We start from the raw sequence: 14,826 nt of genomic DNA, 5'->3' as shown, positions 1-14,826 counted from the left end.
CCTCGGTCACAGACTTGCATATCTGTGGCCCCTCATGGATTGGAGCCCTTGTGACAAGTGCCCCTGTGAACCGGTACAGGGTAGGTAGGTAGGACAAGAGAGTGTTGCTTGCGGACTGCATGTCTCGGAATCCCAGTCTGTTCGACTGGCTGCTAGATGCAGACTGGCAGGTGCACCTTCCAGCTGGTGGGAACCAGAGGGATTATTTTCACTGGTCCCAAAGCCAAGCTCTAAGGACATAGAACAAGATGAAAAGAAAACCTCGTCTGGTTTGCACACAAAATTTGCCTCAGCAGACGCCAGTCCGGCGAGAACCGTGAAGTCAGCAGTCTGGGAGGCTGGCTCGAACAGCAGACTTAGGGGGCCTACGCCTATGGTTCTACCCTGTGGTTTCCCTCCTTATGACAAATGACATAAAAGAGAAAAAGGAAAACAGTGACCATCTGAGGGAGGAAAGGGGTCAATGGCAAACAGGGGTACACATAACAAATCTTTACGATAGTTGCTCTATCCAGGGAACTAGTCCACACAAGTATTTTCTTCTGCTAATCTAAATTCAGAAAAGAAAAGAACTCTCTCCACTCTCACTCCCAACAGACGCTGCGGGCAGAGGCCCAAGAGACTGATATGGTTAAGAATTCTTACTTTCTGGGGCACTTGGGTGGCTCAGTCAGTTGAGCAACTGACTTCGGCTCAGGTCATGATCTCACGGTTTGTGAGCTCGTGCCCCGCGTTGGGATCTGTGCTGACACCTTGGAGCCTGGAGCCTGCTTCGGATTCTGTGTCTCCCTTACTCTCTGCCCCTCTCCGGTTCATGCTGTGTCTTTCTCTCTTTCTCTCTCAAAAGTAAATAAACATTAAAAATATTTAAAAAAAAAAAAGAAGAATTCTTACTTTCTGCCGGCTCCCATCGGGGGCCCCAGGATTCCTCAGCTGCACCATCTGGGCGCGACAGTGAGAGCCCCACATTGGGCACCAAAACTGTAGGGGAGGAGAACTTTTCCCTTCTTCCCTTCCAGGTTCTTTGGCTGGCCTGATAATTAAATTGACGTAAGACAGGTTAACAGGAGGAAAACAAATTTCGTTTCATATGATGGGAGCCTATAAAAATGGGACATCCAAAGAAGAGACCAAGCAGGCAGCTTTTATGCTTTTTAGCCGAGGAAACAAAACATTTGTGAGGAGTTGATGAGACAGAGGGATTTGGACTTTGGGTAGCAGGTTAGTGAAGAAGTAACAAGGTTTGTTTATATAGCCTTCTTGGCCCTACGTTTCCTACCTCTGGTGTTAAGGATGCCTTCTACTTCCCTGGTGTGGAGAGGGCACCTTCCACATGGGAGATTTATTTCCCGCTTCCAGAGGGACAGAGGAGGGTCGGGGTGTCCTTCCTGCACTATTTCTTACGTGACTTTGATTCAAAAGAATTGATATGTCAAAGTGGCGTATTTTGGGGTGGCCTGTTCTGCCCCCCCCTCCTTCGGTAGCAAGTAGCTCAAAGAGTTGTCATAAGAATCAAATAGGATCATGGCTAGAGAACACTTAGTGTAGCACCTGGCACGTAGGAAGCTCTCGAAACGGTCGTCTGCCGTTATTATCATCAGGCTGTTTTGCGTTATATCCCTGAACATAGGCTCATTATATACCATCAGACTATACTTTGGTGGAATTGGTCTGAGGTACAGCAGTGGGAGGTTTTGCTAAAGATTAGGTCCAGGGTATTAGGGGGACGAACGGCAAACCTTTCAGGCAATTATTTGTGAATATCGATTCCCCTAATTGAGTTTTGGTAACTATTTGGAAACCTGCAAGGTAAGGATATATTCTCGGGCAAAAATGTGAGTGCGAATATTCTCTGTTGTCCAATTAGGGAAGATCCATATTCCCTGACATTCAGCTAAGCAGAAGAGGGGGTTGACACTTCTTTCTGGTTAAAGAATCCAGTCAGGAGATATGTCTTAATTATAGAAGACCATCCCAAATCCCCAAGGATGTGGGCTGAGCTAATATTTTCCTCGGAATTCAATTACTGTTACCTTACTACACATAGTTTAGTGGACAGCCTCTGGCCCTAATAATTTTAGCCAGGAAAATTTTTACAGCTGGCATTTGCATTCAGGGAACATTAAAAAGCTCTCGATAAAGCATTCCTGGAATGCTTAAATTTAAACAGTTTAGCTCACTGGTAGATATTTCCATGTAATTTTGTTAGAAAATATATCCCAAGGTAACTGATGTATTGTCGTACTACATAGAGCTGTCAGACATGATCCAATTAAATGTTGGGTGACATCTTCCAAAAAGGGTGATTTTAGTTTGGGTGAGTTGGTTCTAAGCAATTCTTTTTCACAGTAAATGGGGAGTAAGATTAATTGCCCACTGAGGCCACTTCTAGCTGATGTTAGTACAGCCACGTCATCAGCGCTGGTTTTCCTTTACAGAAGGGGTCTTGTATCCTGTTTGTTCAGAAGTAGAATCAGGCGTTAAGGCTGAAGTTAAAAGGACAGAGGGCCAAATGATACCTAAATCCTATGATAAAACTACCGGGGGCGGGGGGGGGGGGGCACCTGGGGGGGCTCGGTCGGTTAAGCGTCCGACTTCAGCTCAGGTCATGATCTCGAGGTTCATGAGTTCGAGTCCCGCGACGGGCCCTTTGCTGACCGCCCAGAGCCTGGAACCTGCTTCGGATTGTGTGTCTCCCTCTCTTTCTGCCCCTCCCCAGCTGGCACTCTGTCTCTGTCTCTGTCTCTCTCTCAAAAACTAGTAAACATCAAAAAAATTTTAAAAAGGGTATAAACAAATTCATGTTAAGTTTTCTCTTACAGCATCATAAGCATATTTACGTGTTGTAGCATAAAATTCACAACCGCCGTTGTAAACGGCTGTCCATTCTGTTCAATGGATGTGGATCTACACCATCTGTTTAAACGTGCCCACAATTTTCTAAGTTGTGGTTGTCTTTGTGAATAAAGCCTCCTCCACCCCCCAAGCCACCCCACCCCCACCCCGCCCGATATTCTAGAATGGATTTCCAGGATGCGACTGTTTTAGTTCACCAAGCACTGCCACCCAGCGCTGTTGGAGAACCAGCAGGCACCGCAGCGTCGCTAATAAATAACCCACATTGATCTCTCATTTTGCGATTTACCTTGGTTTATTTGCTCTTCGGGCTTTGATTCATGGCACCAGAGGGCAATTTTGGAGAATCATTTACCCATCAGCTGAAGTCACTGTGATTGCGGCTCATAAAAGGCCAAGCAGAGCAGACCAGAGATGGGGATCCCAGCTGCCAATACTTTTTCCACGACGAGAACCCAGATTCCGGGCCCGGGGACGGCGGGGCGGAGGCATGGACAAGTTGTCACTGTGTTTCCTGGTCGTCATCGGCCTCCCTGGAGCTTTTCTCCAAAGCGGTAAGCGTGGCTCTGGATGGTCGCTGAGTTCTCGTCTCCCGGCCAGGCTGTGTAAGGCCATGGGGAAAATGGCCAGCGCGGGGAAGGGGTGGTGGTCCGGGGAAGAGGGCAGTCTGGTTTCTAAATCCACATAGTGACAGGATACAGCTTCGTGGCCTAACAAGCTGTTAAAAGAGAGACCACAGGCCCTCATGGAATCACTTGTGTTAAGCCCCACCCACATCGGCAAACCGAGACTGACTACCTCACCCGGTTTCAGTGCCAGCCTCCCCCTGGAATAGAACCTTTAACTGGTCAATCTGGTTGGCAAGCTGGTCAGCACTAACGAGGTTAATTCGCCCGAGAGCAGCCCTTCCTCCCCCCATAGGACGGTGACCCTGCTTGAAGTAATCTACCCCTTGCTAGAAACTTGCTCTCCCTGAACCTTCTACCCTGTAGTTCTCAGAGCTCCTTTCTTTCTGCTGGAAGGGATGCTGCCCAACTCAGGAATCAGGGAATAAGGCCAATTAGATCTCTAAATTTACTCCTCTGAATTTTGTTTTTTAACTTAACTCAACTGCCGCCATTCTCTCTCTCTCTTTTCTATCCCACAGACATGCAAAACAAGGCCTTTGTGTTCCCCATAGAGTCCGATAAGTCCTTTGTAACCCTGTTTGCTAAGGTCCAGGAGCCATTGAAGGCTTTCACCGTATGCCTGCGAGTCTATACCGCCTTGACCCGCCCATATAGCCTCTTCTCTTACGCCACCAGGACACAGAGCAATGAGATCCTCCTCTTCAAGGACAGGAGTGGAGTATACAGCGTATCTGTGGGTGGCTCAGACGCCTACTTCAAGGCTCCGGAGAAGTCTTATGCACCAATGCACTTCTGCATCAGCTGGGAGTCCAGCTCAGGGATTGTAGAGCTCTGGGTGGATGGGAGGCCCATGGTGAGGACGAGTCTGAAGAAGGGATACGCTGTGGGGGCAGGAGCAAACATCATCCTGGGGCAGGAGCAGGATTCCTTTGCTGGCAACTTTGATACGAACCAGTCCCTAGTGGGAGACATTGGAGAGGTGAACATGTGGGACTTTGTGCTGTCACCAGTCGAAATAAACTCCGTCTACAACGGTAAGGCCTTCAGCGCTAACGTCCTGAACTGGCAGGAGCTGAGCTACGAAGCACAAGGTGAAGTGTTCGTCAAGACCCAGCTGTGGACCTGAGACCTTCTGCCAGTCCCGGAGCTGCCTCCTGGGGGTGGGGGGTGGGGTCACACCTCACATGGCCCTTGTTCGATCCGGCTCTGAGGGGGGACCCCTACACACGTGGGGGGGCCGTGTTTCCCTCTGTTTTCATCAGCACAAGGGACAGCGCCGGGCAGCGGGGCTGTTCAGGACCACACCACCTGACCTGGGGGAGGGGCGCCTGGGTGGCCCAGTCCTTTGAGGGTCCAGCTCTCGGTTTCGGCAAAGGTCATGATCTCACGGCTTTGCGGGTCGGAGCCCCACGGCGACCTCTGCGCTGACAGTGTGAAGCCGGCTTGGGATTCTCTCTCTCTCTCTCTCTCTCTCCGCCCTTCCCCCGCCCCGCACTTGTCCGTGCCTCTCGCCAATAAATAAATAAATAAACTGAAAAGAACATCTGCTTTGCGGGACCGTCGATGTTTTTAAAGTTCTCCAAGTGAGTGCAGTGTTTGGTCAAGATGGAGAGCCATGCATTTTAAGTGTCTCTAGGAGGAAGTGAGCCAACTTTTGTGTTTTTTTCTCCCGGAAGACGGCATATGTTTACCCGAGGTCCTGCCAGCATTTTAATTTCCTTTTAAAGGCAAACCCACCCCATTTTATTGTGCTTTCATGAGTTATCTGCATAACCCAGGAAGAGAATTTTTCCAGTGTTCTGACCCCCCCGCCCCCCCCCCCCCATCCATCAGGATGTGGTCACTGGAATTTAGAATTCTCTCTAATTATTTAATCCTTTGAATTTGAAGGTTTAAAAAGCTAAAGAGAAACGTTTTGTTGTCGTTTCTGTTTAATTTGTTCTTTTTTCCTCAGGACCACCAGTTTTCCTCGTGTGATATTTCCATTATTTTGCCTTCTCATTTATCATCGCCCAGACTTCTCTGAACCTACGTGCTTTGTCCTTATAATAGGAGCTTTTCTTTTTTTAAGGCTTTCCTCCACATCAGTGATTTCTTTTGCTGTAAGGCATGTTGGGATCCCCGCGACTTCTAATGCCACTGAAGATCCCGCAGTGCTCGCTGAGTTTGTCTGGAACCCCTTCTTGGGTTTAGTATGTTCTCTCAACTCTCATCCTTTCATCGGGTCCCCGTTTTCTTCAGTTTGCTTGAGGGCTTGATGCCTAAAACTTTCCGAATTTCCCTGTCATTAATCTTTTTGGAATAAATCTTTTCCATGCCTTACGTACTGGTCTTTCACATCTTAGCGTTTTTCCACCATCCGGCAGCTCAAAGCCAGCATGAGGGGTGAGTTCTTGAGCCCCTCCTGCTCGGCTGGCCACAGGGAGACCCTGACAGCTTCAGCAGGCCACCTGGGGACTCCTTTTCATATGACAGCCTGCTGCTCCCCTTCCAAGTGACTGTCGCCTCCACCAGGTTCTGCCAAGCGTCCCGGCGTCTCGTAGGTGTGCGTTTTCAGTTATTTGTGTCATTTCCCTATCTGCGGAATGACCGGGAATGCTGGAGAGGACACGGGTGACAATAGCAGCTTGATCCTGCAAGACCGGGTCTCGGTTCTTCTGGAGAGGGTCCTAGGCTGGGGAAGCTTCCATTTCCCTCTGACCTGCTCGTCCTTTTGGGAAGAGGAGCGGCTTGTGCGGGCTTGTCCCAAACCTGACATCCACTGGTCCACAGCTCAGGGGTCAAGTTTCCTGTGCACGTGACCGCTCTGTCTGGGGCTCTGGGAACTTTCCTTCTCCACCAGGTGGGAAGTAAATAGAGATTCTCGTTTCTGTTCCGTCTGGAAGCTTAGATCTGGGGGGGGGGTGGTTCAGGAAGGTCCCAGGGGCATTCTCTGCCAGCCACAGGTCTGGTGCCGTGATTCTTATTTAAGTCCCGTCTCTGTCTTTCAGTTCCTTTAGAGCGTGCAGGGAGGAGATAAGCCTGTCCCCTCAGAGCCGTAAATGCCACAAAGAGAGAAGGAAGCTCCCGGGTCGAGAGGTCTGTACTTTCTGCACCTATAGCAGCAGGAAGGGGGCCTGGCAGAGCTCCAGACCCAGTAGAGCCGTAACCGAAGAGGGAACCATCTCTCACAGGCAGCCGGGCATCCGCTGCCTCTGGGGACAGGGCTTACACCTGGGGCCAGCTCAGACTTGCCCAAGAGTTTCAACTCTGGACATTGCAGTGCTCCCCAGGGGCTGGGGCAGATTCACCTCAACACCTACAGAGTCCTGGTGCCTGGGTCTTTGGCCTTTGCATCGTGGGTACCAAGCACTGATGGGCAGAACTAGGTCTGTTCCTCTCAAGATGCTTTACTCGTGTTCAGGGTCAAGGAGGGTCTATTGAAGGTCTCATCTGTACCTTTATAGGGGCCACTGCAGTTTCTTAAAGCCCCCGCCCCTTTCATTCAGGGTTTCATGAGACCACATGAGCTCATGTCCTGGTTCCATATCTTGTTGGGCAAGTTGTTTAAGATGTTTTATTCTGCGGATTTCCTCATCTTCCGAATGGGGATAATGTAGGGCCTCCTTCCCTGGCACACGGCTAGGGCTCCACGACCGTCATCTCTGATTTGCTGGTGATACTGTTCATTGGATCACAATGGTGGGTTTCAAAGATCCAGGCTCTGGGTCAGAGACCCCGTAGGTTGAAGGGATCCAGCAAAGGACAGATGCCCAAGAAGGGGGTCTCCGGCTCTGAGGGGGACGTGTCAGCTTGCCACAGAGACCAAAGTCATGGTCGTGATTACAAACTTAAGGGACAAGGGGCACATTTGGAAGGACTGTCCTTGGGATGCTGTGGTTTCAGGAAACACGTTCAAAAGCAGAACAGAGAGACGGTGAGAGGCGAAGAGCCTTCCGAATTTGGCAGAAAACCCTCACTCGGATTTTTAGGAGGACATCAGAAACGTCGGGATGAGGCACTCAACTTAAGAAGACAGGCTTCGTGCTAGACAGAAACCACCGGGAAACGGGAAAGGAGAGGGGTTCTGTGACCCGTCCTGTGGGGCCGCAGGACAGAAGGACAGGGTTGGTGGGCAGCTGGTCGCTGCTCTCACAGCTCAGGGCAGGCTGGCTTCAAAGGACAGAGGGGCCACCAAGGAGGAGGGAGATGTCACAGGGAGCCTCACAACCTCAAATTTCCCGGCCACAGAGGTGACGAGACAGGCGTCTCTGTCACTAAACAGCCCATCACGTTGGGCCAGGAAACTCTAACCTGAGGACAGGAGGTGGCTGGGGAGGTGCTGGGGCCGGAGGACACGGGAGACCCTAGAGCGAGGGCGCTGGCCGCGAGGTCGCCGACCCTTTCTTTGCTGGAAGGTTGGGCCCAAACAAGAAGCTTCTCCACACAGGTTTCCCTCTTGCCATTCAGCACAGAGAACGATCCTTCCAGATGTAAACGAGAGCCGCCCCCTCCTACAGCCCCTAGAACATACCGGAACCCTCCCCCTGGCCCTCAGGGCCCTGTGTTTTCTGACCTGTCTCCCTCCTGCCATTTTGCCTGTTCCTTCCCCCCCCCCCCCCTGCCCCCCCAACAAACGTGTGCCTGATGCCAGCCGTGTGGCATCACGGGGCTCGGATGCACGGGACCGGCTGGAAAACCACAGAAACGGGAGCGACAGAACCACACTCACATCAGATCCAGTCTCGTCGCCTGGGGCTTCCTTCACAGCGGGTGTACATGCGCCCGACGTGCGTGCACCAGGAGCTGGCACTTGCTTTGTCCAGAGCCTCACGGGGCAGGTTCCACATCACTCGCTTTCCTGCTCCATTAGGACTTGCAGATACCACTCTCGGAAAAAAAAAAAAAAACAACTGGGGGTGCGGGTTTCCTTGCGTCCTCTCCCCCTAGATCGCAAATTCTACGAGAGCAGCTGCGTCATTACCCAGCTTCTAGGGGGGTGTGGCTTCTAATACGTCCTCAATAAATATTTGATGAATTCGTTAATTCCCGAGAAGGCGGATGCAGGGAAGAAACGGCTTGGATGCCACTGAGGAGGGAGAAAGGGATGCCTGGAGTGGGAACTTGGGAGGCCACAATTTTGCTCACGGGATGCTGTGCTGTACGTGTGTGACAGCCTGCTTCTCAGAGAGGGGACGGGCGGCCAGAGTCTGCTTTGGATTCCAAATGACACTTCCGGGGATAAAGCAGGTAGGGAAACGGGAATTAAACAATTATTAAGAATAGGGGCGCCTGGGTGGCTCGGTCGGTTAAGCATCCGACTCTTGATCTCGGCTCGGGTCGCGATCTTGTGGTTTCATGAGCTCAAGCCCTGCGTCAGGCTCTGTGCTGACGGCACGGAGCCTGCTTGGGATTCTCTCTCCCTCTCTCTCCGCCCCTCCCCTTCATTCAAGGTATAATGAAGGGGGACAGAATATGCCGCCTCAGAATACGCCTCTGTGGCATATTGGCTATGTTGAGCTGGTTATTTTTAAGAAACAACAAGCAGAGGAGGCACTCTGAAAACTGAGTCAAAGTGACCCTGTTGTAAGAGACATTTGCATTTGTAAGGGAAATCGCCGTTTGTAAGGGTGTCCCCCTTTCTGTACCAGGAGGAGGAGGAAGGGGACGCCATCTTTAGAACCTCTTATCAGTGGAGAAGGGCAGGATGATTCACATCTGCTTAACGATCTCACTCTTATAACAGTCTTGTGCCTGTTACGCTAACATTTTTCCGGGCAAGCTCACGTTCCTTTGGGACGGTCGGCCATCTTGCCAGGTAATCTGCAATTTGATGGAAGGATAAGACCCTTGTTCTCCTGCGGGTGAGTTTGAGAGCGGGAACGGGATATATCCTAGAGTAGAGAGCTTCTAGAATTGTAAGGTGGTCTCATTTGCTGTTCATTCCACCCACCAGGTGACCCTGCCCTTTAGCTCCCCCGCCCTGCCCACCCGGCCTAAGTATTTCTTTTTTCCAGAAGTGAGACTAGGGGACGAGGGTGTGGAAGGGAAAGCTTGGTGATTGGCCTGTCTCCACTTCCTGTTACCAGCTCTTCTCAGGGGAGGCACCCGCTCTGTATGAGGCGGCTGTTTAAGGCTGGTGCTGGTACGGAGAGGGGCAATCATCCTCCCAGGGCAACATGGGGACGAGAATAAGGGGCCTACGTGGATGACTGCTTCCTGACACTCCCCCACTTGTGGGGCCTGGCTCCTTTTTGCTGGAAACTTCTTCTTTTCTTTCACACTGGGGTGATCAGTCACCTCATCTTCTGAACCACTTCTCCCTTTTTTTTTGTCCTGGAATCCAGCGGTCTTCCTCACATGCTGGTGGCTTCTCCAGTTTGGTTCAAAGGAAGGAGCCCCACGTCCACACCAGTTTGTCATACTCTACAGAACTGTCAATCTCTTGAGGAAGAAACTTAATGGTAGAGTGACAAGATCCATATGAAGGAAAGAGGAGCATTATTGAAGGACAAGACATGAATAAATTGGAAAGATATGTCATATTCCTGGATGGGGAGGCTTCATATGATAAAATCTCGATCATTCCAAGGATGTCAATCATTCCAAAAGTAATATATAAATTTAATTTAATTTGAATAAAATTTCCAGCTTATTTTAATCAAAAGAAATGAATCTGAAATTGACCTTGAAGAAGAAATGTGTGAAGAATAAATGGCAAGGAATTTTTGAAAAAGAAAAAAAAATAGCGAAGGGAACTTGTTTTTTTTTAATAGAGAGCAGAGCTTATGATCTCTAATGCCACTAGACTCAAATCAATATGGCATTTGGATAGGAATCGACGATAGACCGATGGAACACTAATAATAACCCTGAGACAGATCCGGGAATATATGGAGAATAGCGATACGTTTCGGTGCAGAAGAGGCAGCTCAGCAGTCATTGACGTTGGAAGGCCGTCTATCCATTTGAACTAAAATAAAGTGAAGTCTTAATTTTGTGCAATATACAAAAACAAACACCTGAAGGGCTAAGTCTTTATATACGAAACCACAAAACACCAAAAAATGTTGAACATTTTAGGGAAACGTGTAAAATCTCAAGGTCCTGGAGACTTTTCTGAGCAATGCAGGAAATCTATGGCTACGGAAAAGCCCTACTACGACCAAAGTCACTGTAAACAACAACAAATACCAAATGAGAAACTAGGAGAATATTCTCTCTCCTCTCTTTTTCTGTGTGTGTGTGTGTGTGTGAAAGGGGTAATATCTTTAATATACTAAAACGGCTTACAAATAGATAAGAAAGTCAATTAGGTGGGCAGTGGGTACATATGACAGGACAGTCACAGCACACAAATTGGAGATGACCAGGAAAGATCTGAAATGACACTGCACCATACCTGCAACCCATGAAATGCAATTTAAAGACAACAATAGGGGGCGCCTGGGTGGCTCAGTCGGTTGAGCGTCCGACTTTGGCTCAAGTCACGATCTCACGGTCCGTGGGTTCGAGCCCCGCATCGGGCTCTGTGCTGACAGCTTGGAGCCTGGAGCCTGCTTGGGATTCTGTGTCTCCCCTCTCTCTCGGCCCCTCCCCTGCTCACGCTCTGTCCCCAAATAAACACTAAAAGTAATAATAAAAAAAAATAAAGACAACAATAGTATACTACTTTTTTAATGTTACTAGGTTGGCAAAAAAAAAGTTGTTAATATCTAGTTATCATGAAGTTATGGGGAAATAGGCAGTTTAGGGCATTTGTGCTGGGAGTGTAAAAATTTATAGAAGCTTTTTGGAATTTAATTTGACAGTATCTATTATAATTTTGAAGTGTTCATATTCTCTGACCCAGTAATTCTCATAAAAACCTCTCCTGCATCAGTAAGATCAAAGTTCTTAAGGAGGTATGTGGGGGACCTGGGTGGCTCAGTCGGTTGAACATCTGACTCTTGACTTCAGCTCAGGTCTTGATCCCAGGGTTGTGGCATCGAGCCCCATGTTGGGCTCTGCATGGAGCGTGGAGCCTGCTTGAGATTCTCTCTCTTTTTCCCTCTGCCCCTGTCACCCACTCGCATGCTCTCTCTTTTTAAAAAAGTTCGTAAGGAGGTCTATAAAAAGATATGCATTACAGAGCACTCACAGTAAACATTTGGGAAAACACATGCATTCATCAATAGGGATTGTTGACTATGATTGAATAGATTATGCTACATACTATAGAGTATCGTGCAGCTACTAAAAAACAACGAGACTAATGTACCACTCAGTGTACCTTGTTCGTTCAGGGTAAAAAGCAGGTTGCAGACCAGCTTTGCAGTGTAATTCCATTTTGTGACACAAAACTATGTTTATGTCTGTGGGCATATAGATAGTAGGTACCTAAGTAGGTAGGTAGATAGATAGATAGATAGATTGACAGACAGATAAAAGGTAGATCTGTGTAAAGGCAAGACATGTTGGGAAAGACTTCATGTTACAATAAATGGGAAGAAGTGGGAATTCTCTTATTTTATTATAAAATTTTTGTACTGATAGGATTGTGTTCATCTGTGTTCTATGTGGAAAAGAGAAACCATTCCAAATACTCTAAGTGGGGAAGGATTTAAAACAGGAAACCAAGTGTTCACAAAGTCAGTGGAAGAACTGAAAAGGTAGGCTCTCGGATAACCTCTAGGAACAGAATGATTCCTAGAACAATCGAGATGTGATGCACGGGGGTCTCCATTGAGGTCCCCACTGAGATTCCAAGCTCAAGAACACAGTCAATGCCCCCTTACACCTGTTAGGGTGGCTACCATGAGAAAGATAAGTGCTGGCCAGGATGTGGAGAAGAGGCACCCGGTGCTCTGTTGGTGAGATTGTCAAATAGTGTACCTATTCTAGAAACCAGTATGGAGGTCCCTCAACAAATTAAAAAATAGAACTGCCGTGTGATCTAGCAGTCCCACTTCTGGGCATATATCCAAAGGAAATGAAATCACTATCTTGGAGAGATATTTGCACCCCCATGTTTACTGCCTCATGTGGTAAGTATACTCAACAAGACATAGAAACAACCTAAGTGTCCATCGATGGATGAATGGATACAGAAAATGTGGTATACATACACAATGGGATATTACTCAGCCATAAAAAAAGAAAGAAGGAAATGTTGCCATTTTCAACAGCATGGGTGGAGCTTGAGGGCATTAACTAAGTGAAATAATTTGGAGAAACATAGACCTTGATTGATCTCACTTCTATGTGGAACTAAAAAGTCAAAACCCGTAGAAACAGGGAACAGGTTTGTGACTGCCAGAGGCAAGAAGTTGGGGCCAATGGGGGAAAGCGGGCAAAGGGTATGAACTTTCAGTGACAAGGTACTTAAGCTATAGTCACGTCACGTACAGCATGGTGACTACAGTTAAGAATCCTGTATTATCAAATATCATATGACTTCACTCATGCGAGGACTTTAAGACACAGAACAGATGAACATAAGGGAAGGGAAGCAAAAAGAATACAAAAACGGGGAGGGGGACAAAACATAGGAGACTCTTAAATATGGAGAACAAACAGAGGGTTACTGGAGGGGGTGTGGGGGGGGGATGGGCTAAATAGGTAAGGGGCGCTAAGGAAGCTACTCCTCAAATCATTGTTGCCCTAGATGCTAACTATTTGGATGTAAATTTAAAAAATAAAAAATAAATTACAAAAAGAATACTCTCTTACGTTTTTGAAAATTGGTAAGAGAGTAGATCTTAAAAGTCCTGATCCTAAGAACAAAAATTGTAACGATGTGAGTTGATGAATGTTAACTAAACTTTTGGTGGAATTGTTTCTCAGCATATACGTATATCAAATCGTTACGTCATATACCTTAAACTACCAGAAAGTTGTATGTCAATTATATCAATACAATTGGAAAACAAACAAAAACCAACCAACCAAACAAAAACAATCCCACCCAAACCGTTACAATCCCATAGTTACCATCTCAGGGTCACGGAGTTAAAATCAGAAGGCAATGGCAGCTTCTTTTTCACCAGTTACCTCCCAGAGTCCTGCAGAAAGGGGCATTGGAACACCGCCCCTACGAGATCTCTTACCTCCAGGACTTTGTTATCCAGCAAAAACTATCTTAAAAAGGGAAGGAGCGGGGCCTCCCCCTCAGTTCCACCTTCTGATTTTCATGTAAATTCACTGAATGGGCAGAACCTGATGCACGTCTAGAATCAAAGCCGCAAGGGAGCCTGGGGAAGGTAGCATGTAGCATCTCATGATTCCAACAGAGAACATGGATGGAGAGTGAGTGGACCGATCCCCAGGCTCCGGCACGGGGATCATGTGCAAAGTTGACTTTGTTGGGTCTTCCAATGTTTTGATATGGGCATATGCTTATACTGCATCTCAACTAAAAAGAATAGACATCAATTCTCACATTTCTCCCTAAAACTTTTTTTTTTTTTTCTGGAGTCTTGGAAGCTTGACTACCCTACATTCTCCTACAAATGGATCTTGAGACCTTGTCTGGAGGTTCTAGCAGGGGAGCGCTGCTACCCGTATACCCTTGACCAAAGAACGGTCCTCCTCTATCGGGGAGGGTCGTCCTCTTCGACCGAGCGCGCAGCTTCGGGAGGGACGCACATGGAGCGGTGAGGGAGGAAGGGGACACCCGCCTAGCCAGCCAGATCAGCCGAATCAACCCTGGGGATCAATGGGGTGACAGATGTCGCAGCCAGATCGCCCTCACATCCTAAAAAATTTTTTAAAAATGTTTATTACTTATTTTTTGAGAGAGAGAGAGACAGAGTATGAGCAGGGGATGGACAGGGAGAGAGGGAGACATAGAATCCGAAGCAGGCTCCAGGCTCTGAGCCGTCAGCACGGAGCCCAAAGCGGGGCTCGAACCCGTGAACTGTGAGATCATGACCTGAGCCGAAGTCGGACGCTCAACCGACTGAGCCACCCAGGCGCCCCTGGAATTTTCCATAATAAATACATCTTGCTTTTTAAAAATTACTAAACTTCAATTTTTAGAGCAATTTGAGAGGCACAGCAAAATTGAGGGAAAGTGCAAAGCGTTTCCATGTGTCCCCCGCCCCCTGCACGTACAGCACCTCCCCTTTCATGATCGCTCCCCTGAGTGGTACGTTTGTTATAAATGATGGCTCTCCATGGACACATCATTATCACCCCAAATCTATAGTTTATATAAGAGCTCATTCTTGCACATTCTGTGCCTTTGGATAAATGTATAACGACACATCCATCATTATAGTATCATACAGAGGAGTTTCACCGCCCGAAAAATCCTCTGTGCTTTGCCTGTTCATCCCTCTCTCCCTCTGACCCTCAGCCGCGGCCACCACTGATCTTTTTT

The 14,826-nt window shown here is 48.1% G+C and overlaps 1 protein-coding gene across 1 annotated transcript; it reads left to right on the top strand.

Moving 5' to 3' along the window:
• Window positions 1-3,253: 3,253 nt before the first annotated feature.
• On the top strand, window positions 3,254-5,807 carry CRP (C-reactive protein). Its single transcript, XM_019433354.2, has 2 exons — window positions 3,254-3,410; window positions 4,004-5,807. The coding sequence occupies exons 1-2, from the start codon at window positions 3,347-3,349 to the stop codon at window positions 4,609-4,611; spliced, it is 672 nt and encodes a 223-aa protein (XP_019288899.2). The 5' UTR covers window positions 3,254-3,346; the 3' UTR covers window positions 4,612-5,807.
• Window positions 5,808-14,826: the final 9,019 nt, after the last annotated feature.

Source organism: Panthera pardus, unplaced genomic scaffold (assembly GCF_024362965.1).
Source record: "Panthera pardus isolate Hobbes unplaced genomic scaffold, ASM2436296v1 HiC_scaffold_21, whole genome shotgun sequence".
Classification (NCBI taxonomy): domain Eukaryota; kingdom Metazoa; phylum Chordata; class Mammalia; order Carnivora; family Felidae; genus Panthera; species Panthera pardus.
Note: the sequence above shows the minus strand (reverse complement) of the source record. Positions and strands in the feature narration are given on the sequence as shown.

Excerpts from the sequence above, each read along its gene's own strand:
- CRP (XM_019433354.2), top strand. The coding sequence starts at position 3,347 with ATGGACAAGTTGTCACTGTGTTTCCTGGTCGTCATCGGCCTCCCTGGA. Across the intron at positions 3,411-4,003 it reads TGGAGCTTTTCTCCAAAGCG|ACATGCAAAACAAGGCCTTT; the intron begins GTAAGCGTGGCT and ends TCTATCCCACAG.